Below are 24,356 nucleotides of genomic sequence, written 5' to 3'. Positions count from 1 at the left end.
AAGCAGTGCTCCTGGAGCCCAAGGAAGGCACCAAGCTGGCCTGGGCGAGAAGGATCAGGAAGCAGCACTGGTTCCCCAGGTGTCTGGGGACCCAAAACCAGGAATGGCGCAGGGCCCAAACCAGGAGCAGAGAACAGCGGGGGAGATGGAAGGGCGAATGAGGCCAGGGGAGTCAATGCATGGAGGGCTCCGCAATGGACCCACCCCGAGAGGCCTGAGGATAGGGCAGAAGACCAGGAGAGTTAGCCAGTGGTGCAGGTCCGGGGAAGCAGAGAGAGGTGAGGGCGGGTCTGGGTCCTGGGGCCCAAGGAAGGCACCAAGCCGGTTGGGGTGAACAGGGTCAGGAGTCAGCACTGGCTCCCCAGGTGTCTGGGGCCCCAAGACTAGGAATGGCACAGTGCCCAAGCTAGGAGTAGAGAACCGCAGGGGAGATGGAAGGGTGAATGCGGCTGGGGGAGTCAAGGTGCAGAGGGCTGCGCGATATACTTACCCCAAGAGATAGACTTACCCCAAGAGAGGCCTGAGGGCAGGAGAGCTGTTTTATATTTTTTTGAGACATGGTCTTCCTGTAGCCCCAGGTGGCCTGGCCTGGAACTCCCTGTGTAGACCAGGCTGGATTTCACAGAGATCCTCATGCCTCTGCCTCCTGAATGCTGGGATTAAAGTTGTGCACCACCATGCCTGGTTATCATTCCCAATTTTTTAACCTACGTTTCATGTAGGATTTTTTTTGTCAGAAACCCAAGGAAAACAGCTTCTTAAATATAATATTTTTATTCTTTGAGAATTTCATACATACATATAATGTGGTTTTATCATATTCATCCCTCTTACCTCTAACACCTCCCAGATTCACCCTCCACCTCCTCTCAACTTCATCCCCCCATCATATATATATATATAATTTGTGCTGCCCATATACTCATGGGTATGGGCATACACTGGAGCATGGTCAACCTACCAGGGGCCACACCCTTAAAGAAAACTGACTTTCTATCCTCCAGAAGCCATCAACTCTCAATAGTTCCTCAGTAAAGTGTGGGGGCTTGTGATCCCCTCCCCCCTCCAGACTATTCATTGGTCTTGTGAAAGAAACCTTAGCTGCTCTGAGTTCGTGAATGCAGTGGTCTTGTCATGTCCAGAAGATACAATCTCAGTCTGGTCTTTACCAACCTCTAGCTCTTACAATCTTTCCACCCCCCTTTTCTTCAATGGTCCTTGAGCTTGAGGGGAAGGAATATGATATAGATGCCCCACTTTAGCACATTACAGTTATTCTCTGCACTTTGACTGTTGTGAGTTTCTGTGTTAACTGCCATCCACTGTACAAAGAAGGCTCTCTGAAGAAATCTAAGAGCTGCACTAATCTATACTTGTACAGATAGGAATTTAGGGGGCAGTTTGGTAGTATATCTGTTTAGCAAATGGTTTGCCCCTAGGGCCTGCGAGCTCCCCAACCATGGACTCTTGGCCAGATTTACAGTAGCAGGCATGCATTTCCTTCTGTAGAGCAGGCCTTAAGTCCAGTCAGAAATTGGTTGGTTATCTCATAATGTTTGTGCTACTGCTGCACCCAATGGTATGCCTTACCATGCTAGTCATTATTGTAGTTAACAGGGTTCACTGCTAGGTAGGACTGTGGATGACTTTTTCCCCCAGAAGTTTACAGTACCTTCTATTACTGTGAAAGGTGACCAGCAAGAGGAAGCTTCCTGGTCAGTACCACCTTGATATGTCCTGTATCCAAAGTATATGGTGTCTTCAGTGATAGGTTCTATCAAGTTCTTGTGGGTAACCCAGAGCAATGGCAATAGCCTGTATTGTTTTGGGACACCAAAGACCAACAACTGGAGGGGAGTTATCTGAAGCCTGGCAATGGGCTTTTTGGCAGCCTGTGGCTTCTGGAAGAGCATCCCCCTGTGTAGGGTAATTCCAATTGAATTTTTTTACATGAAACATATTATATGTATGTATATGCATTTACGGATTATAAAATAGTAGGTTTCCATATGGCTTTTTCAAATATCCTTAGTGTTAGTTATCCCTCCACCAAACCCCTCTGCTTCCCTAACCTCCCCATCCTTTTCCTTACTTAAAACATAGCTTTAAAAAGAAAAATCTTTGTTCACTTTCCTTATTACAGATATGGATTGAAACCAATCAGTGACTAATCTGTAAGATAGCTTTTGGCAACTCTAGGATGAAAGTATGAGCATTGAAGCTGTTGTATAAAGAGGCAGTTACTTAGGTCATTTCTAGTCTGCAGCTACAGTACGGCAGTGAAGTACTGAAAATGTTTTACTTTGTTTTCTAAACATTCTTTGGTAATATGCTTGTCCTATGTGCCTTTTAGTTCTGGAGTTTGTGTGGAAATGCTCTGACCCCCAAACGAGGAGTCTTTGGTAAAACAGGTGACCTTCAAACAATATTGTGCCTAGCCTGTGCACGGGATGAGTTAACGTATTCTGGTGCACTCAATGGGGATGTATATGTTTGGAAAGGAATCAATCTTATACGAACAATACAAGGAGCCCATACTGTAAGTATATCTTCCAGATGTCTACCTCTTAACCTTCTTGAAATAGCAAGCTGTGTAATATTGCCTGTTTCTAGTTAGTCCCATTTCTCTCTTTTTTTTTTCATTTTTTTATTGTGCTTTTAAATTTTTATACATTTCCCATTCAAATCCAGACCTGCTCCCCGTCCATGCCTCCCCCATCCCTTCACTGAACCCTATGCACTCTGCCATACATGCTGAGTCCTATTCATTCAGGTGTTTGTACCCAAATGTCCTTTAATGTAAATGCATCCTATTTCTTGAAAAACTGCCATTCTAATAAGTTTGTTTATAAGATTTCAATGAAGAAATGTTATGCAGTCAGACTCATTATTTCTTTTTTTTAACATTTTATTTTATGTGTATGAGTGTATTGCCTGCATGTATGTAAGTGTACCCATGTCGTGCAATGCCCACAGAGGTCAGAAGAAGGCACCAGCTCCCCTGGAATTGAAGTTACAGACAGTTGTTAGCTGCCGTGTGGGTGCTGGGAATCGATCCTGGGTCCTCTGCGAGAGTAGCCAGTACTCTTAACCGCTGAGCCATCTCTCCAGCCCCAGATTTTCATATAGTAGGTTACCAAATCAGAAAAAAATCAATTGTTTAAAACTTTTGTGTATTTTTTATTGAATTTTTTAGCATTTAAGTCCCTCCTCCCAAAGGATATTAACAAGGAACTGCCACAATCCTCACAGAATTTTAAGTAGAATAGTCCTGACATATTAAAAAAAAAAAAATTTATGAAAGACTTGCTCTAAGCACAATGTCTGAGGACCACAGATACCATTTTTTTTTCACAAAAGGTGTGGCAATTCATATTGTAGCCATTAGTATAAAAAAAATACTAGGTCTTACACTGGGTGTGGTGGCATATGCCTTTAATCCCAGCCCTCAGGAGGCAGAGGCAGGAGTATCTCTGTGAGATGGAGGCGAGGCCAGCCTGATCCATATAGTAACTTCTAGGCAGGCTGGGACTAGGGAGATCCTGTCAAAAAACAAGCAAACAAGAAACACAAAAAATACTAGGTCTTGTCCTCATATACATCAGTATAAACTGTGAACTGTTGTAAAAATGGTAACTTTCGCTTGAGTTTTTTCCTTTTCTATTATTATATTTTTGTCCTTTACTCTTGTTTGGTTGGTTGTAAAGTCGAATTATTTTTCTGTATTCATTTGTATATCAGAGCTATTTACCTCTTCACCATATATATTGCAATTATTTCCCTACATGAAAAAAGAAGTGCTAGAGCTTTAGCTCAGCGGGAGGATTCTTGTCTAGTGTCATTAAGTCCTAGGTTTAACTCCTAGTACTGAAAAAAAAGTTTTAAAAAGTAAAAGTGTCTTTATGGTTATGGGTGACCTATCATGCATAAAAAAAAATCTATAGTTCAAAGACACACAAGTGTTATATTTTATAACATTTATTAAATTTGGAGTTTTGTCTTCTGTAATTCATTGTTATATACAATATAAGATTTCACTTTCTTTTATGTAATGTCCATATCATTAAATACTATATTAATTACATAGGATGTCTTATATTTCTAGAATTGAAATTTTTTATTATATTTTTGTATAAGAGTGTTTTTCCTGCATGTATGAAAGTGCCCCTGTGTGTGCAATGCCAGCAGAGGACAGAAGAGGACATGAGATTCCCTGGAACTGGAGTCGTGCAGCATTGCTAGCCACCACGTGGGTGCTGGGAACCAAACCCAGGTCCTCTGCAAAAGTAGCTGATGCTTCTAACCATTGAGCCATCTCTCCTGTCCCCATTTATAGATTTTCTTTTGTGTTTTCTGATATGTTTATTTCTGTGTCATAACAAAATATTTCTGAGTGGATTTCTAACTTCATTTAGTAGATGTTCTGAAGCTTGTATTTTTAAATCATTTTATACCTTTATGTAGGCAGGAATTTTTAGTATGAATGCTTGTGAAGAAGGCTTTGCTACCGGTGGTAGAGATGGCTGTATTCGTCTTTGGGATTTAACTTTTAAACCGATTACTGTGATTGATCTCAGGGAAACAGACCAGGGATACAAAGGTAATAGTAAACTAAATGTGCTATTACTATGCTAATTGTGAATGAGTCAAGGTTTCTCTCTTTTAGTGTGCATAACGTCTTTTACACACATTCTGTCTAACTTGGAGGACTTTTGTTTATAGAGAGTTTAAGTACACTGTCATGACAAAGATTCTTTTGTATATCTAATGCTTATTATAATGGGACTTACAGGGAAATCTGATAGCTGATTTGTTAACCTTGGATTTTGACAATATTTTACTATTGGAATGCTAACTATAACTATTACCAAATAAACTATTACCAGTAAAAGTACACTGGAAATTGGGGAACTTTTGTTAAAGATGATTTAATTGGTTTTTCTTTCTTCAACTTTTGTTTTTCAGCAATTATGAAATTTTAAAAATTGACATAATAAAATGAGATCTCTCACTATAGATCTTATATTAAATCACTGATATGATTGAATTATAAAGCTAAGATCAAAGTAACATAGGTCTATATTTAAGTCATATTCTTGTCACTCAGGAGATGTGTAACTTTGGCCTAATTATTTAGCTTTATCTATAAATTAAGACTACCTAGAATATCTTACAGTATTAAGTGAATTAATATGTGTGAAATACTTAGAAGAGTATTTCTCACAGAATAAACTTTTGGACGTTAACTGTTCTATTTTCATTAGTTTTGGTGAATGTTGTTCTGAAGCTTACAAAAATCATTAGATTCTTTTCATTAGATTCTCATGAGAATACTATGAGGTACACAGTATCTTTATATTGCAATGCTGTAAAGATTTTTAAAAAACTGGGCTGGGTGTGGTGTGCACTTCTTTAATTCCAGCACATGAGAGGCAGAGGCAGAAGGATCTCTGTGAGTTCGAGGTCAGCCAGGGCTACGCAGTGAGATCCTGTTTCAAAACAAAACAAAAAAAAACTTGGGGAAAAGTTTCCATGAGGGTCCTAAGGGAACTATGGAGTAATATAGATAAAGTAAATGGAGAGTTCTCTTTTCTTAAATCTGTTGATGAACAGATATAAGAATTGAAAAGAAGTAAAAAGCTCAGATACTTACAAAGGAAAAATAATATAATTCTATAAAGATACTTCCTGAGTGTTTACTCATTGGTTGATGATCGTATAAATGCTTGTGAGACTTTGGCTGAAAAAGTAGTCTGAGCCTCTGAAATTGTGTAACAAGGCAGAAGGAAGAAGAGGGTTTTTCTGAAGAATGGTTAGAAATTAGGCATACAAAAAAGACATGCATCATTCTGTATAGAAAGGAATATAGACAGTAAGAAGATAGAAGTGTGTCAGGCATGGTGGTGCACACCTTTAATCCCAGCACTCAGGCAGAGGCAGGAGGATCTCTGTGAGATCTGGTCTACACAGGGAGTTCCAGGCCAGCTGGGGCTACAGGGAGACCCTGTCTCAAAAACAAGCAAACAAACAAGAGAAAATGTGAGTATATACCAAGGACTTCCATACTCTCACAACCAAGGTGTAGACTGCATTCTATTATTATAACATTGACATAAATATAATATTGACATTATGCTTTTTGCTAGGTTTATCTGTGAGGAGTGTTTGTTGGCGAGGTGACCACATTTTAGTTGGAACACAAGACAGTGAAATTTTTGAAATTGTTGTACATGAAAGAAATAAACCTTTCCTAATTATGCAAGGGCATTGTGAAGGTGAACTCTGGGCACTGGCTGTTCATCCTACTAAACCTTTGGCTGTGACTGGCAGTGATGACCGTTCAGTCAGGTAAGTGAATTTATTTCTTGGGTTAACAACCATAAGAAAGTGAGGCACTACAAGATTTCAAATGCAGACTGAGAACCAATATTTACCAAGCAAGAACATATTTTTTTTAATCATGCTTTAAATGTATTTTTCACTGTGATTTAGTTTTCAGGTGTTCACATGTAATGAACAGTTGAATAAACTTCTAGGTTAAGCTTAAAAGCAAATTGTGATTGGTTTAGTAATATAGTCATATAAAAGTTTTAGCTTTTGAGAAAACCCCTTTAAAACACTCATTTATACATATTTTACATTTAAATCTTAAATTTTAAATTTGTTTTGCAGGCTGGACAGATGAGAGTTAAGGGTTCTTACTGCTCTTGCAGAGGACCTGAGTTTTTTCCAGCACCCATGATGATGAATGGCTCACAGCTGCATGTAACTCCAGTTCCTGGGGTATCCATGGCCTCTACTTGGGGTGGGGTGGGGGTACCTGCACTTACTTACACATACACCCTACCCACACACGTACACATAATTTAAAATACTAAAAATAAATTTAACAAATTTGTTTTGAGATGAAAGATGAACAAAGTAAGATTGCCCAGTGTTAACTATAGAGATATGGCTCATACCAATTAAAATGACTACAAACAGTATCTAAAGCATTATTAATAAATGTAAAAGCCATGATTAGAGTTTTAAATTTATTAATATTTGCAGCATTAAGGATCAAATCTAGCACCTTACACACACACTAGTGCCTGACCACTGGGCCACAGTGTTTTTAAGAGTAACCCAATAATTTTATTTTATGGTAAAGATCTTTTTTTTTTTTTCTCTTATTTAGACAGGGTCTCCCTGTAGCCCCAGCTGGCCTGGAACCCACTATGTAGACCAGGATGGCCTTGAACTCACAGAGATCCTCCTGCCTCTGCCTCCCAAGCACTGGGACTACCGGTGTGTGCCACCATGCCCAGCATAAAGAATTTTTTTTTCGGGGGGGGGCGGCTCTTTTTGAAACAGGGTCTCCCTGTAGCCCCAGCTGGCCTAGAACTCACTATGTAGACCAGGATGGCCTTGAACTCACAGAAATTCACCTGTCTCTGCCTCCCAAGTGCTGGGACTACAGGTGTGTGCCACCATGCCCAGTCTGGGTGTTTCTTTAAATCCTCAGTTCTAAAGGAGTGCCTTTTAGCATTACCACTGCCAATCCATTAAACTGCTGTGTGGTAGTGGCACTGGAATGAGCTGAGCTGTGGTTTTGGGTCTGAATACATACATACACACATACACACACACACACACACACACACACACACACACACACACACAGACACGCACATGCACACACGCACACACACGATAAAACAAAAGCCAGAGAGATAACCTTTCTCTCGCAAGATAAGCCAGGGCTCTCAAGACAAGATATTTTCATGCCTAACATGCTATTTCCTGTAAGGATCCTGCTTCCTAGGGCTCCCATTACAGTAGGGCAAGTAAGGATTTTCAGGTTCCATTTCTGAGAAAAATTCAAAGAATTGATAATATTTAAATCTACTAGAGGAAATTGAGTTGATCATTAACATTATTGGTACGTAAAGACATGGAGTTATTTTACCACCACCAATTACAACTCAGCATATTCCAGTTTAGCTTGCATTTAATCAGCATTTTCTTAGTGTATTTGAAAATATTCTTGTCATTATTTTTTTCTAGGAGAACTAATCATAGAAACTAATTCCTTGATAACTTCAAACTTGGCATTGACTACTCAAGTAAATAAATTAGTATCAGTAGCATTTAGACTTAAGGAGAACAACTCAGGTATTGGCCTTATTTTTAAATTAGTTATTGGTGCTCTCAATATTCTTTACTCTGACTCTGAGCATCTGTTCTTGCTGAAAGCATTTTTAAGAAAAGATTTTTTGTAGTGTATAGTATAATAATTACAAAAAATAATTGGCAAACTTAAAGCATTTTCATGCATGCATATCATGTACTTGGACCATTTTTACCCTCTGCAGCTCTCTTATCACTCCTCCCCTTACCCTGTTCTCCTTCCTTTTCTCAAATAGTATTCCTTCTATTTTCATGTCTTTACTCTCCACATAACAATAGAAAATGTGATATTTGCCTTTGTGAGTCTGACTTGTAGTAATCATCTCCAGTTCCATCCATTTTCTTATAAATGCCATGATTTGATTTTTGTGGCTGCATAACACCCCATGTTGTGTATATACCACATTTTCGCATATATGAGACTGGATTCTGATTATATTCAGACCCCTCCACATCTCCTCTCAGGCCCACCTCCACCTCCCTAACCTCCCTCACTTCATGTCCTCTACTATTTTTCTTAAGGCCTGTCAAGTCTAATTTGTGTTCCTCAAATGCTCTTAGATATGGGTTGGTCCCCTGGAGCCTGGTCAACCTGGTCAACACAGCATCACACCTTTAGAGAAAACTGACTCTCCCTCTCCCAGCAGCTGTTGATTGTCAATAATTCCTTAGCTAGGGCTGGGGCTTCTTGCCCACCTTCCCCCCCTCCATGCTGGGTATTTGTCTGGCTTGAAACTTGCACAGGTTTTGTGCATGCTGTCACAAGTACTGTGGGTTCATGTGTGCAACTACCCTGTGGTATCCAGATAACAGTTTCTTTGTATTCATCTACCATCTCTGACTCTTACAGTCTTTTCACCCCCTCTTCCACAGTGATCCCTGCACTCAGTTCCCAGCACCCAAATCAGGTGGTTCACAGCCTTCTATAACTCTAGCTCTAGAGAATCTGGCACCCTCTTCTGGCTTCCATGAGCACCCCATACCCATGTGGCGATGTATACACGCATACATACAAATTGAAAATTAAAAAATACATAGTGTGATGTAGATGTCCCATTTAGGGATTAACATCTGCAATTGTGGGTCTCTGTGTTATCTGCCATCTGCTGCAAGAAGAAGCTTCTCTGGTGAGAGTTAAGAGTTGCACTAATCTACTAATGCCATTAGGAGTCAATTTAATAATATGTCTATTTAGCAGAATGGTAATAGGAGTTTCTCCTCCAGGGGCTATAACCTGTCTAGCCACAGATTCTTGGCCCTGATTACAGTTCCAGATATGAGCTCCATCTTGTGAAGTGGGCCTTAACTCCAATCAGATGGTGGTTGGTTACTCCCATACCATTCATGCCATTAATGTACCAATGGGCATATCTTGCCAGGCCAGTTATTACTGCAGCTCACAGTGTTCAAGCTGGGCAATGTTGATGATTACTTTTCTCATTCAATAGCATGCATGGTACCTTCCAGCACTATGAAAGCTAGCCAGTAGAGATGAAGTGTTGAGATCAGTACCAGCTTGATTTCTTCTTGTTTGTTCTATGTACGTTGTGTATGTAGTGTCTTGGTCAGCAATAGGGCTTAACATAAAGTTTTGGCAATAGCCAGTATTGTTTAAGGGTCTATGGGACACCCCTGGTCAACAGCTCCAAAAAGAGGAAATTCGTTCTTGGCAGTGAGCTTTTTATTTGCTAGCTATAGTTCCTAAATGCTCTCCCTACGTATTTCAGCTATAGTCCAGAAGTTTTAACACTGTGTCAACATGGTGAGTATATATTTTTTTAATTTTCAGTTTGTTATGTATGCATGTATACATTGCCATGTGTGTGGGGTGCTCATGGAAGCACCCAGAAGAGGGTGCTAGATTCTCTGGAGCTAGAGTTATAGATGGCTGTGAACCACCTGATCTGGGTGCTAGGAACTGAGCTCAGGTCTTCTGGACAAGTAAGACATTCTCTTAACTTACACTGAGCCATCTCTCCAGCTTCTATATCCACAAGTTTTGATATGAAGTTTTGTTGCAGCTTATTGAAAATGTTAACTAGATTGTCATTAGTATGTTTTCTTTGTCCTTTAAATTATTTGAAATCATAATCTTTATTTTTTTAAAGAGTGGGTTTTTAATTTTTTTAATTTATTATTTTTATTTTATGTGTATGAATGTATTGCCTGAATGTGTGTGAGTGCACCTGTGTCATTCAGTGCCGCAGAGGTCAGAAGAAAGCGTCAGATTCCCCTGGAACTGGAGTTAAGGAGGTTTCATAGCTGCCATGTGGGTGCTGGGAATCGAACCCAGGTCCTCTGCAAGAGCAGTCAGTGCTCTTAACCACTGAGCCATCTCTCTAACCCAAAGAGTGGGTTTTTTAAAGTTATCTTGTTACTAATCTGTAATTTTGTAGTCTGGAACAGTTTCTGAATTTGAATATTTTAAGTATTCCACTTAAAAGACTACATATATAATTTGAGGTATATATGAAAGACTACATATATAATTTAAGGCTCCCTTTGGCTCAGAGTAGAGATTATATACCTAAGATTAACAGTTGGATTGTAGTAGTCTGTTGTATTATTTTTAAATTTTTATTTATTATTGTGTCTTTATGTGTGAGAGAGTGTGTGTGAGAGTGCATGTATGCCATGTCAGATGTGGAAGTCAGAGAATAACTTGGAAGTCAGTACTCTTTCCACTGTTGGTTCTGGGGATTGAACCCAGGTCTCATAGCCTTGTGTAGCAGCACTTTTACCTTCTGAACCATCTTACCAACCCTCTTGTATCATTAAAAAAAAAAAAAATTCTGTCAGCCTCTTTCATTTTAATCATGAACAGTATATTTTCATAGGGCAAAAACCCCTTCCCACAGAACAGAAAATTAAAATATATAGGTTTTTCTTTCTCAAAATATTCTCATGGGCCAGGCATGGTGGTGCACACCTTTACCCAGCACTCGGGAGGCAAAGCAGGTAGATCTCTGTAAAATTGAGGCCAGCCTGATCTACATAATGAGTTCCAGGCCAGCTGGGGCTGCAGGGAAACCCTGTTTCAAAAATGAAAAAAAGAATTCTCATGGAGACTATCACTTTTACAGTATATGTTAACTATTCTTTTTACTTTTTAATTAAATTATACAGGATCTGGAGCCTCGTAGATCATGCTTTAATAGCACGGTGTAATATGGAAGAACCGATTCGATGTGCTGCTGTAAATGTTGATGGAATCCATCTTGCCCTTGGAATGAAGGATGGCTCATTCACTGTCCTTAGAGTAAGGTATGCCATTAGGTAGGAGTAGCAACAGTGGTCTCCTCATCAGTTAGAATGTAAAGTACTCATAGTTTCTACCTCCATATCCTTTCTGATCCTTTTCTTATTTATATGTGTTCTAAATGTTAGTTTGATTAAGTAAATATACTCATAAAAATAGCTTTGTTGGAAAATTAAACTCAAGAACTTTTGAGGGCATTAAGAATGCTTAGTAATGGGACTGGAGAGGTGGCTCAGCAGTTAAGAGTGCTTGTTGCTCTTCCAGAGGACCCAAGTTTAGTTCCCAGCACCCCTTTAGGTAGCTCACAACCCCCTGTGACCTCAGCTCCATGGAACCCAACACCTCTGATCTCCAGGGTACCTGCACTCACATGCATATGTCCCCCCTCCCACAAAATTATAAAGAAAACAAATATTTAAATATTTAAAAAAAGAAAAGAATGAATATGTATGGGCTCCTCTTCTATTTACCTGTCTACAATTTTTTGCTAAAGAAAGATTTGTTTATATAGGTGTACCAATGTTCCACAAAAAATGGTTGTTATAGTTGGAAAAACATAGAATGTTTTGGAATCTAACAGTACTAATTCTGTGCACTGTGTGTGTGTGTGTGTGTGTGTGTGTGTGTGTGTGTGTGTGTATTTTAATAGTATTTTTGTTCTAGAGACTTAATTGATCTCAATAAAAAAGAAATAAAAATAACTTAAGTCCTCTGTTTGCTATTACCATGCCACTTACCTACCATACACAGACACACAGACTCTCTCTCTCTCTCTCTCTCTCTCTCTCTCTCTCTCTCTCTCAGCATAGAATATAAGATAACATTGGCTTATTAGTTTTATAGTGCATATTATATTGCCATGACAACATTATGATTATATGATAACTACTTTCTCTCATAAAGAAGTTTCTCTGACACATTAAAAGGAAAGAAAACTATTAAAGAAAACTTGTTAATTAAAAAAATCCTGCCAGGAGTGGTGGTACAAGCCTTTAATCCCAGCACTCGGGAGGCAGAGCCAGGCGGATCACTGTGAGTTCAAGGCCAGCCTTGTCTACATAGTGAGTTCAAGTCAGCTGGAACTACAGGGAGACCCGGAGACCCTGTCTCAAAAAAAAAAATCCTATCCCTGTCTGAGGGCTGGACTTGGGTCTCCTCCCATAAGCCAGAGTTGTGGTCCCCTCCTGTGAGCTAGAGCTGTGGTGTCATTGTCATCCCTCCCCAACCCCCACCATGAGCCTGGAGCTATAGTCCCCTCTTGTGAGCTGGAGTTATGGTCTTGTCCTGGAAGCTGGAGTGTTGGTCTCCTCTTGTGAGCCAGGCTTATGTTCCCTTTCTCTGAACTGAAGCCGCCCCCCACTACCCAGTACTGGAGCTGGGGACCCTTCCTGTGAGCTGGAGTCATGGTCTTCTCCCATGAGCCTGGAGCTGTGATCCCCTCATATGGGCCTGGGGCTTTGGTCCCCCTACAGCAAGCCAGAGTTCCACATTCCTCTGGTGGTAGGCTGATGGTGGAGAGGAGTGGAGGGATGGAGACCTTCCCAATGCTGGGCAGCAGTTTCAGCCTTCTCTGAGAAGCTGCATTTCCCACAGCCCCTTCCCCTGAAGCCCCAGGTTGTGCATAGCAGTGGCTTTGCCTCTGTGTTGGGCTGGGGACAGTGGAGGTCTCTGTCATTTGTAGATTCTGGTTTGGGAGGACTGATTCCCTAGAATGGACTTCCCACCTCCTCAGGGCCAACTGTGATCTTAACTCCACAGATGGTCCTGGGCATCTGGGCCTTGATGTTGGACCAGTTGTTCCCATTCCCAGGCAACAAGAGGTTTTCCGTTATATTTGTTACTCTAAAGTAGCTTCTTTGTGCCTTCACCTATGCCTTACAAAAAATGTAAAACACCTAAGTGAACTTGTAGATATAAAAATCATAGTCTGGAGCCGGTCATGGTGGTTCCTGTCTTTAATCCCAGCAAAGGCAAGTGGCTCTCTGTGAGATCAAGACCATCCTGTTGTACATAGCAAGTTCTAAGCGAGGGAGACCCTGTCTCAAAAAATAAACACAAACAAAAATCACAATCTGGGAAGTTTTAAAAAAGTAAGCACTGTAAAAACTAAACTTATATAATTCTCAAACTAAAGACATGTAACTGTATTTTAGAATGTAAATTTGTACTTATATGTCTACTATAATTTTTTTAATATTATTTACTGACAAAACTGTACTACCGAGCTTCAACATTAACATGAAATTGTCACTGCTGCTGTGAGTTTGCCATTTGCTTCCTTTCCAAATTCTCCAACGTATACAGAGTTTTTCAATGTTATTGTTATTTGCTAAAGAAAGCAATACTAATAAAATATTTAAAAAATTTTTTAAATCTTTATGAAAACTTTTGGGGAAACTGATACATGAGTGATATAGTTCTTTGAAATATACATCTTTTTTTAAAACATTATTTGTTATTTTTATTTTATGTATATGAGTGTTTTGCCTGCATTTATGTATGTGCACCACGTGCATGCAGTGGCCACCAGGACACCAAGAGGGCCTCAGACCCCTGTGGAACTGGAATTACAGGCAGTTGTGAGCCACTATGTCATGCTGGGAACTGAACCCAGGTCTTCTGCAAGAGCAGCCGAGTCATCTCTCCAGCTCAGAATGATAGAGTTCTCTGAAGAGAAGGACAAGACCTAAGTCTTGGAAAACTCGTATAGTAAGAGTTTGTAATCCATCCCAGAGTAAAGATATACATTGTTGGTGAGAGCATAGAATAGAAGAAGAATTCCCAGCTCACAAGGTTTGGGGAGTCACTGCCAAGTGAACCCTCTGCCTAGAATGAATAGCCATGATGTCCAAACTTCATGTAGAGGAAGAATGGGACCTTGCTCAGCAGAGGATAACAATGAATATTGCTGAATTGAGTGCTCTTTCTATGTAACTCTGCCCTTCCTTCTCTTCCCTCCCTCCTTTCTCCTCTTTGCCTTTTGCAACTAAGGGGCTGATTTTCATCTTTTTCTTCTTTTTGAGAAAAGGGCCTTACACTCTATGTCAGTCTGGCCTGGAACTCATCATATCCCAAGCTGCCTCAAACTCATGGGAATTCTCTTGCCTCAGCCTCCTGAATGCTGAGATTACAGGCATGATCCACTACACCTGACTTCATCTTTGTCTTTGTATGGTTAATAACCATGGGGAAATCCAGGCTCCTTGGCACTGTACCGGATCCTCAGACTGCTCTAGTTTGTCTCTTTAGCCCCATCACTTTCTGCCTTGCCCACTAATTTTTGTATCCACACACTGCCTGCCTCCATGCCTTGCTTCCTGCTCTATCTTCCTTTAGACTGAGCAACTACTCAGGTTTTATGGTCAGCAGGTTTTCCCTGCTTTGGCTCCTTCCTGCTTTCAGTCTAGTCAGGCTTCTTCCAGTAGTTCTTAGGGTTTTACATAGTCCCTTTGAGCAGTTATCACACTTTGTCATAATTGTGTCCATCTCTCTCAGAAAAGGTAAGTTCAAGTTTAAATCCCTAATACTAAAGCAAAACAAGTATTCAGTGTTACTGAAAGAAATTTGAGGGTTTTGTACTAATTTGTCCATTTAGAAACTTTAAAAACCTAGAAACAAACTTCTGCTTCTGGGATTACCTATTTAGGGCATTGCAAATGAGCAATACAGAATTTACGTGGGGAAAAATCTCTGGTGCTAAGAGGTAGTGATTCTTTCTTCCTCTTACCCCTGGTCTCCCTGAATCTTTTTCCTCCCCACTCCTCCTTTGGGTTCTAGAACTTTTAAAATCTCATTTGTGTTAAACTAAGTGTTCACATATTTCTGTGGCTGTTATCACCACCTGTTATTTTGGAAATTTATTTTAAGGCATCCTTGAAAAAAGAATGGTTGAGTTGTAGGTTTTTTTGTTTGGTTTTTAGTTTTTGAAATTTATATATTTAATTTATTTTTTATTTTTTATTTTTATTTATTTATTTTTTTGGTCTTTTTGAGACAGGGTCTCCCTGTAGCCCCAGCTGTCCTGGAACTCACTATGTAGACCAGGCTGGCCTTGAACTCACAGAGATCTGCTTGCCTCTGCTTCCCAAGTGCTGGGATTAAAGGCGTGTGCTACCACACCAGGCTTATTATTTTTATTTTATGTGTATGTGTGTATTGCCTGCATGTAGGTAAGTGCACCTGTGTCATACAGTGCCCTCGGAGGTCAGAGAGACTGTCAGATCCCCTGGGACTGGAGTTACAGACAGTTGTTAGCTGCCATGTGGGTGCTGGGATTCAAATCTGGGTCTTCTGCAAGAACAACCAGTGATCTTAACTGCTGAGCCGTCTCTCCAGCCCCTATTTAATTTTGTTTTTAATGTACATTTTATTGAATTTGTGTGCGTCTCATATACAACATCTTAATCATCTTTATACCCCTCCCCCATCTGGATCGTTCCATAGCTCCCCCATCATATTTCATGCATTCTGTCATATATGTTAAGGCCTCTTGAGTCAAGTTATTGTACCCAGACATGCCTCAGTACAAGTTCATCCACTGGGATCTAGTCAGCTTATCTAGAGTCTCTCCCTTAAAAAAGATGAATGCTCTCACCCTGCTGTAATCAGCTGCCAGTAGTTCTTTGGCTAATGCTGGATCTGCTCCCATTTCCCCAGTTCTTTGCTGGGTTTTTGTCTGATTGAGTTTGCATGGGCTTAGGGACCATTGCTCGAGAGGAGGTGGAAAGGTTGTAAGAGCTAGGGGAGGAGGTGCATGACCATATGTAAACAGAGTCTTGCAGGCTCCTGGGACCTTGCTCATATGAACCTACAGCAATGGGGTTGTAGTTTAAAAAAAACAACAACAACAACAAAAAACAAGATCAAGGTGTATGCCCACATTTTAAGCATTTAGGAAGCTGAAGCAAAAGTATTAAGAGTTTGAGGCCAGCCTGAGCTACATAATGAGATTCTCTCTCAGGAAAAAGGAAACATTTGAAATAAAATTTACTAGTGGGCCAGGCGTGGTGGTGCACGCCTCTAGTCCCAGCACTTGGGAGGCAGAGGCAGGCGGATCTCTGTGAGTTCAAGGCCAGCCTGGTCTACATAGTGAGTTCCAGGACAGCTGGGGCTACAGGGAGACCCTGCTTCAAAAAGACCAAAAAAAAAAAAAAAATTACTAGTGAGGAACAAAAAAGAATAAAAACAACTAGTGGTAGCTTTATAAAGGGATATATTCAACTATATTGCTGAAGCGGTGTGTTCTTTCATATTTTTCTTATTTCTTGCACATGATTTTCCACATTTGACTAAAAAAATTTACTTGAAAATTAAAGTGCTTAAAAATCTTTTATAACTCAGTATTTACAAAGAACTTTCATCATAAAACAAACAATGACTTTGAATGATTTGTTATCTGAATCCAGAAATTTAGTTAGGATTTCTAGGGTTCTTAAAACTATGATAATTTGTACACTGAAATTTCGCATTTTTCTCTCCTACATTTTTCAGTGTTGACATTCAAACCAGGACCTCACACCAGACAAACATTCTGTCACCACATATTCCCTAATCCCATTTTTCTCTATTTCTGGCATATATTGTCCCTATTTATTTCTGGTCAGTAAAATGATTTTTCCTGAGCTAATATTACTTATCTTATTTACATTTATTTTATAGTTTATAAATACCTGATTTAAAACCTCATAGTTATCTCATAGTTATTTTGAGGAAATTTAAAAAGTTATCTTGTGGCATTTTTTCATACTGTCTTTTTTTTTTTTTTCTTTTTAACAGAGATATGACTGAAGTTGTACATGTTAAAGACAGGAAAGAAGCAATTCATGAGTTAAAGTATTCACCAGATGGAACTTACCTTGCTGTTGGCTGCAATGACAGCTCAGTTGATATTTATGGAGTTGCTCAGCGTTATAAAAAAGTTGGAGAATGTGTTGGATCACTCAGTTTCATTACTCATCTGGACTGGTCTTCAGACAATAGATATTTACAGACAAATGATGGAAATGGAAAAAGACATTTTTATAGAATGCCAGGTAAATTTTTCTACTACATTATATATAGTTTGTGGATTTTAAATGTCTATATGATATTTAAATTTTTATTAAAAATGAATTGTAACTTATATTTGATTATACACAGTCAGAGACAATCTGAGCTATTTCAGGCATTGTATTCTTTTCTGTAAAACCAGCATCTTTTTAGCACTCTTCTCAACAGATTACTAGATCATAATTAACATAAAAATTCAATATATTTGCAACATATAATGTGATTTTTTTTTTTTTTTGATACAGGATCTCAATATGTAGCCCAAGCTGTCCTGGAATTCACAGACCCTCCCTGTACTTCAATTAAAGGCATGCGCTATAACTCCTGGCCCATTGTGATGTGTTTATGTACATATGTTGTACATTGTGAAATGATTCCATAATCAAAGTAACATATCTGTCACCTCATATAATTATTATATATTTTTTGTGAGTGGTGAAAACATTCAAGATCTCTGTTAGTGCTATTTTATGTAGACCATGCAATAGTATAGTATTATTAGTAATAGTCAACATGCTGTTGACTCTCTGCTCTTTGACAGCATCTTCCCATCCCCACCACATCTTCCAATACTTGGAAACCACAATGCTGAATTCTTTCATTTCCAAAGTAAAATTCCAGACTAAAATAAGTTACATCTTACAGTTTTATTTAAAATGATGCTTTGTGGAGTCAATCACTCTTGATTTGATTTACTGAGTCCTAAAGTCCTATTACCTAATACAAATATATTCTCTACTTGTCATTCTTTTTTGATACTTTTCAACTTTTTCCCTTATTTATTTTCTTTTTCTTTTTTTAATACCTGATTTATCCCTTTCTCGTTTCTTTTTTAAGAGTTTGGCTTTCAAGCGGTCTATGTCCCAATTCCCTATCAATAATTTGGGTGATCTCTTCAGAGGATAGTATGATAAGAATAGGAGGTGGGAATTGGCTAGGCAGTCAGGGTAAGAGCTAGGCAGTTAGGGTAAGAAGACTCCAAAGAAAAGTAACCAGTTTCTTGACTAAAAGTCAAAATGTCCTTGAGCCTCTTAGCAACATACTCTGTTCCAAAGGCCAAAAATGTCAAAGGTATTTGGGAACTTATCTAATCCCTAAAAGATTTTAGGGTTACCTCTTCAGAGGGAAAAATGTTAGAGTTGTGAGAGAGAGAGAGAGAGAGAGAGAGAGAGAGAGAGAGAGAGAGAGAGAGAGAGAGAGAGAGAGAGAGAGAGGAAAAGAGAAAAGAAAGGAAATAGTACATGAAGTTGTTAGAAAAAAGTGATGGGGAGACTTGGGAGGTGTTGGAGGGGAGGGAGTGGGTGTGGATTTGATCAAAACACCTTATATTGCATATATGAAATTCTCAATAAAGTTTTTAAAAAAAAGGTTGAGGTCAGCCTGGTTTATATAGTGACTTCCAGGACAACTGGGACTGCAGGGAGACCCTGTCTCAAAAAGACAAAAAAAAAAAAAAAATTAAAAAATAAATAAGTAAAAACTTAACTGAATTTTATATAAAGGTTTTAGTGTATACTTAGGAGGAAATCATAGGATGTAAAACACTAACAATAGAAGAAAAACTTTGTTTCAGAGTGCAGTGCCACTGAGGTTCATGTGATAGCAACAGAGTAGTAACAAAGTCAAAATTTACCTGGGAGGCTAGGCCATTGCCTTTAGAATGTATTCAGGCTTTAGGTTACCCATCTTTGATCTGCCATGGTAGTGATTCCAGAGAACATAGTTTTATATATTGGTCTGCCAAAATTTCAAAGCTTTGAAGGAAAAGAAAATGCCTATCAAATAAAGGATCATTATCATGGCTACAGATCTGGTCTGATTTTATAAATTGTTTTCCAATGCCTGGGCTAGATCCTGAGAAAACCAAGATTAGATCATAAACCTTGATCCTATATAAATGAAACTGCATGAAAAAAAAAGTTTGGCTTTCCATTGAATGTGTTACAGAAGAGGTCTCGTCATCAGCAGACATCTTAGAGTCGTCTTGCTCTGCTTCCACTCTCTTCTCGGGGCAGGGGATGGGCAGCAGCTGTAGAGTGGACAGGACCTCCTGTTGTGGCAGTCCCAGCTGCTGGGGCAGGTTCACCAGCCCCACATTGCAGATGAGGCTCTCATTACTGCTGTCAGCCAGGACTTGCAAACAAGTTAGGCCAAAAAGATTCAAGGTTTACATCAGCTATTTTAATGAAGTCATTTACCATATGCCCCTTGAGAGCGCTTCGAAGTGGGATGAGAGCAGAGTAGATGCTCGTGAGCTCAGGGGCCACCACTTGCGAGAAGTGAGGGTCTCACTCACCCAAATGCAGCTTTAGCTTTCTCAGAAGAGCCCAGCACCTTGATAGCCCCCTGGGAATGACAGCTATTACTTTATCTTGTAGCTTAGCCTGTTGTTAAATGAAGACTGTTCTATTTTTAGGAGGAAAAGAAGTGACAAATAAAGAAGAAGCAAAAGGTGTTCACTGGGCTTCATGGACATGCGTTTCAGGCCTTGAAGTCAATGGAATATGGCCCAAGTATTCAGATATCAATGATGTAAATTCAGTAGATGGAAATTATGTTGGCCAAGTGTTAGTTACAGCTGATGACTATGGAATTGTAAAATTATTCCGATATCCATGTCTAAGAAAAGGTATCTTTTCTTTGTAATATTTTGATTTCTCATAAAAGATATTTATGTTCTTATAGAATATTAGTCTAGCTAATTTGTAGGATATCATACTTTTTAAATGTGGCAAAGACTTTCATTTTGCTAATTCAAAAATTGTTATCAGGGCTGGAGATATGGCTCACTGGTTAGGAACATTTGCTATTTTTCCAGAGGACCCGAGTTTGATTCCCAGCACCCACATGACAGCTAACAACCATCCTTAACTCCAGTTCCATGGGACCTGACACCTTCTTCTGGCCTCTGCTGGCATTGCATGCATGTGGTGCACTTACATCCAGGCAAAACACTCATACACATAAAAATAATAAATAAAATATTTTTAAATGAAAAAAATTATTGTCATGTTACGTTTATTTTGGGTCATGAAATTTTTACCAGAAATTATTCTCAAATTTATTGTGATATGTGCAGTAATGATTTTTAACCTGACTGGTTACTGAAATTTATTGCATATACTAAAATGCAACTTGGTAAGCTGGGCATGGTAGTGCATGCCTTTCATCTCAGCACTCAGAAGGCAGAGGCCGGCAGATCTCTATGAGTTCAAGGTCAACCTGGTCTATATAGTGAGTTCTAGACCAGGCAAGGCTACATAATGAGACTTTGTCTCAGAAAAAAAAATGCAAATTGGTAAAGGTGATTATGAGAGCAGCCGAAGTATTTTGATCCAAGTATGGATCCACTGATGTCAAGCTTAAGGACTTGGTTTTCAAAGAAGCCCAAGCTAGTATTTGAATTGTGCATCTGCACTAATGGCAGTTCAAGATCCTGCCAGCTTCCTCATGTTATTAATTCCTTCCTCCCTGTGAAATGCCAGCTACTCCAGGTACATGTGAAAATGCTTCCATAAGTACTTGTGAGTCTGTGAGTAAAGGATAGCTGTATCTTGAGCAAATAAAGTCCTCTGTTTCTAGATTTTTACCATAGGACATGAGAGTCATCAGGCATTGTTTAATGCTGCTCTTTTAAAGATTCATCCATATGAATCTTTACTTTAGTGTGTTTTTCATTGCTGTAGAATAGTGTTGCAAATGTATAATTTATTCTACGATCAGTTAATATTTGGGCCACTTCTAGTCTTTCATTAACACAGGGAAGTTTCTCAAAGGTGTGTGTATATACCATACTACTAGTGAAACTGCTGGGTGATAGAGAATATATACGTTAAACTTTATAAGAAAATGCCAAATTGTTTTCCTAAGTAGTTACATCACTTTACCAGCCCTTGTTGACTCACAGCCTCTTCAGCAGTTGGTCTTACCATACTTATAATTTTTACAAGTGTTAGGTTCTATAAATGTTCATATTTTATGGTCTCAGTAAAATCTCTACCAGTCAGGTTGCACTTTATTTTCAGATTTGGGGAAGGGGAGGCTTTCTGTATTTCCTATGTCAAACACAAGCCTCTTTCCTGTTTTTCTGTAGAGTTGTTTCTATTGTTGAATTTTATTTTACTTATTCCATAGGTTCAAGTGCTTTATAATTTTTATGGGTTGTGATTATCATTTATCAATTTGTGGTCTTTTTATTTTCTTTTTCCCTCCTTATTTTTTGTTTTGTTTTTGTTTTTCTGCAAAGGGCCACATGTAGCCTGCCCTAGCTTGCCTTTAGTTGCTGTGATAAAAAACACTTAAAAAGCCAACTTGGGGAGGAAAGGCTTTATTTAACTTACAAGCACAGTCCATCGTCAAGGGAAGCCAAGGCAGGAACTCAGATCAGGAACCTGGAGCACAGGCCATGGAAGAGTGCTGCTTACTGGCTTGTTCCTCTGGCCTGTGCTCAGCCTGCTTTCTTATACAAGACAACCTGCCCAGGGATGGCACCACCCACAGTGGGCTGGACCCTCCAAAATCACTCAACAATCAAGAAAATGCCCCACAGACATAGCCACAAGCCAATCCAATGCAAGCAATGCCCCAGTTGCAATTTCCTCTTCCAAATGGGTCAAGTTGACAACTAAAGCTATCCCTGGCCTCAAACTTCCTAAGTAGTTGAAGAGGTCAGACTTGAACTACTGATTCTCCAGCCTCCACCTCCTAAGTGCTGGGATTGCAGTTGTGTGCTATCAGCCTTGGTCTCTTTTTTAGCCACAAGCCAATCCAATGCAAGCAATGCCCCAGTTGCAATTTCCTCTTCCAAATGGGTCAAGTTGACAACTAAAGCTATCCCTGGCCTCAAACTTCCTAAGTAGTTGAAGAGGTCAGACTTGAACTACTGATTCTCCAGCCTCCACCTCCTAAGTGCTGGGATTGCAGTTGTGTGCTATCAGCCTTGGTCTCTTTTTCTTTTTAAAAAATATTTTATTTGCCGGGCATGGTGACACGTGCTTTTAACCCCAGCACTTGGGAGGCAGAGGCAGGCAGATCTCTTTGAGTTCTAGGCCAGCCTGGTCTCCATAGTGAATCCCAGGCCAGCTGTGGCAACAGGGAGACCCTGTCTCAAAAAGACCAAAAACAAATTTTTTTTTAATAGACAAAAAGTGTAAGCAAAAAAAATAGCATTTTTAAAATATTTTTTACTTTTTTTTAGAAGCAGCATATCATTACAGCTTTAACATGCCAAATAACAGTTTCCAGAGCAAAGATTCAGCTCCTTCAAAAGTGGCTATAAAATTTCTAGGTTTGCTGTTGAATCAATACAGTTATACAGTATTGAATTCAGTATAAGCCCTGTAAGACATAAAATTGAATGAGCTTTTAACCCTCAAGAGAGATCTCCATTTCATGCTAAAATAGACTGTTTCTTACAAAAAGACTCATTGATTTGCTACTAACACTGAGATGCCGGCACATGTGTCTCTAATCTGTATGTATCTGATTGTTAGTAGTCATAATCATTTGCACTCGGATCCTTGGCGCCTGTGTATGTCTGTAAAGTCATCAGGTAGATTTCAATGGTAATGTTCATCACCTCTACTAATTAACATGATTTAAACTTTTGTGCTTCCTCCTCAAATATAATACATATTTTTAAATTTGTTGATTTTTTTCCCTCTGTGTGTGTATCACACAGAACATGCCAAACCATCTTATTCAACTATACACCCACTTCCCAGATGACACGCTCCTATAGCCTCCCTCCCCCCACTAGATCCCTTATACTCTGTTATCCCTGCTACTGTCTGTGTTGTTGGCACGCCCAACCATTCCCCACTACTTGTCCATCTGGTGACTCTAGTCAGCCTATCTAGAGGTCTTTGTTTAGAAAGGTCAGCTGTTCCTCTTCTAGCAGCAATCAGTTGTCGTCTGCTGTTCAATTTCCCAGTTCTATGCTGAGTTACTATCTGGGAGTCCCTTTGGCCACCCTGGCCAACAACCCAAAAGAAGGTATCGCCTGTCTGGCATTGTTGCTTGTTATGTAGCCTTTAGCCATGCATATGGACTCTTTAAGAAATTATATTGGCCCCTTTAATCTTTGGTTATACTTTCCTTTTGTGTGTTTAAGGCCATGCAGTTGGCCCAGATAAACCAATTTATTTTTACTCTTAGGTTGTTTGAGGATCTGTTCCTCAGGGGTCACATGGACTTGGGAGGAGCCCCTGGCTCCTTTCTTTTACCAGTTCTGCCTATGTGAAGATAAGTCAACAGTCCTGCTCGATCATGGCTGGCTTTACTTGGAAGCATAGAGGAAATGTTTCCCCTGTGTTGACCCTCCTCTTTGTAGACTGGACACTGGTTAATGTCCGTCTCGTGGGATCTCCTCGGCTTCCTTGATCAAGAGGATAGGTGACCCACCACAATTGAAGGACATTTTGAGCGATGCTCATAGTCCCCTGGAGCTAGTCGACCTAGGAGGGCAAGGAGCAAAAACTGTCCTTTATATCCTTCTGACCAAATTATTATAGGCTTCAAAGTATGTCTGTTAAACATCCAAGAAGGCTAGTTCCATTTTAATTTGCATTTCCCTAATTACTAATGATGTTGAACATCTTTTAAGATGCTTCATAGCCATCTTTACTTCTTCTTTTGAGGACTCTCTGTTCAGCTCCTTAGCCCGTCTTTTAATTGGGTTACTTTTTTGCCTTGATTCTCTGTTTTCGTAATATGGTTCCCTCTGGTTTTTAAAACCAGCTAGGCATTATTTATCTCTCTCAATGTCTAACCCCTCCAATCATGATTTCCCCAGTTAAGGTGCCCCCATTTTTCCCCTTTCTCCCTTAATAATACCCTTCTCCTATGTTCCTACCTAGGATATAAAGGGAAAGAAGGTGCT

General features: G+C 39.5%; 1 protein-coding gene across 3 annotated transcripts in view; it reads left to right on the top strand.

The window, feature by feature from the left end:
• Eml5 (EMAP like 5) overlaps window positions 1-24,356 on the top strand; it is a 188,905-nt gene that overhangs the window by 53,621 nt on the left and 110,928 nt on the right. For all 3 annotated transcript variants that reach the window (XM_008843796.2, XM_029568615.1, XM_008843797.1), the window contains exons 5-10: window positions 2,354-2,539; window positions 4,465-4,600; window positions 6,147-6,348; window positions 11,296-11,433; window positions 17,204-17,460; window positions 19,893-20,105. In XM_008843796.2, the coding sequence (XP_008842018.1) occupies window positions 2,354-2,539; window positions 4,465-4,600; window positions 6,147-6,348; window positions 11,296-11,433; window positions 17,204-17,460; window positions 19,893-20,105 (1,132 nt within the window). The remainder of the gene's footprint in view (window positions 1-2,353; window positions 2,540-4,464; window positions 4,601-6,146; window positions 6,349-11,295; window positions 11,434-17,203; window positions 17,461-19,892; window positions 20,106-24,356) is intronic.

The sequence above is a fragment of the Nannospalax galili genome, unplaced genomic scaffold (genome assembly GCF_000622305.1).
Source record: "Nannospalax galili isolate Female #2095 unplaced genomic scaffold, S.galili_v1.0 scaffold500, whole genome shotgun sequence".
NCBI lineage: Eukaryota > Metazoa > Chordata > Mammalia > Rodentia > Spalacidae > Nannospalax > Nannospalax galili.
The sequence above is the reverse complement of the archived record's forward strand: the minus strand, read 5'-3'. Positions and strand labels throughout refer to the sequence as shown.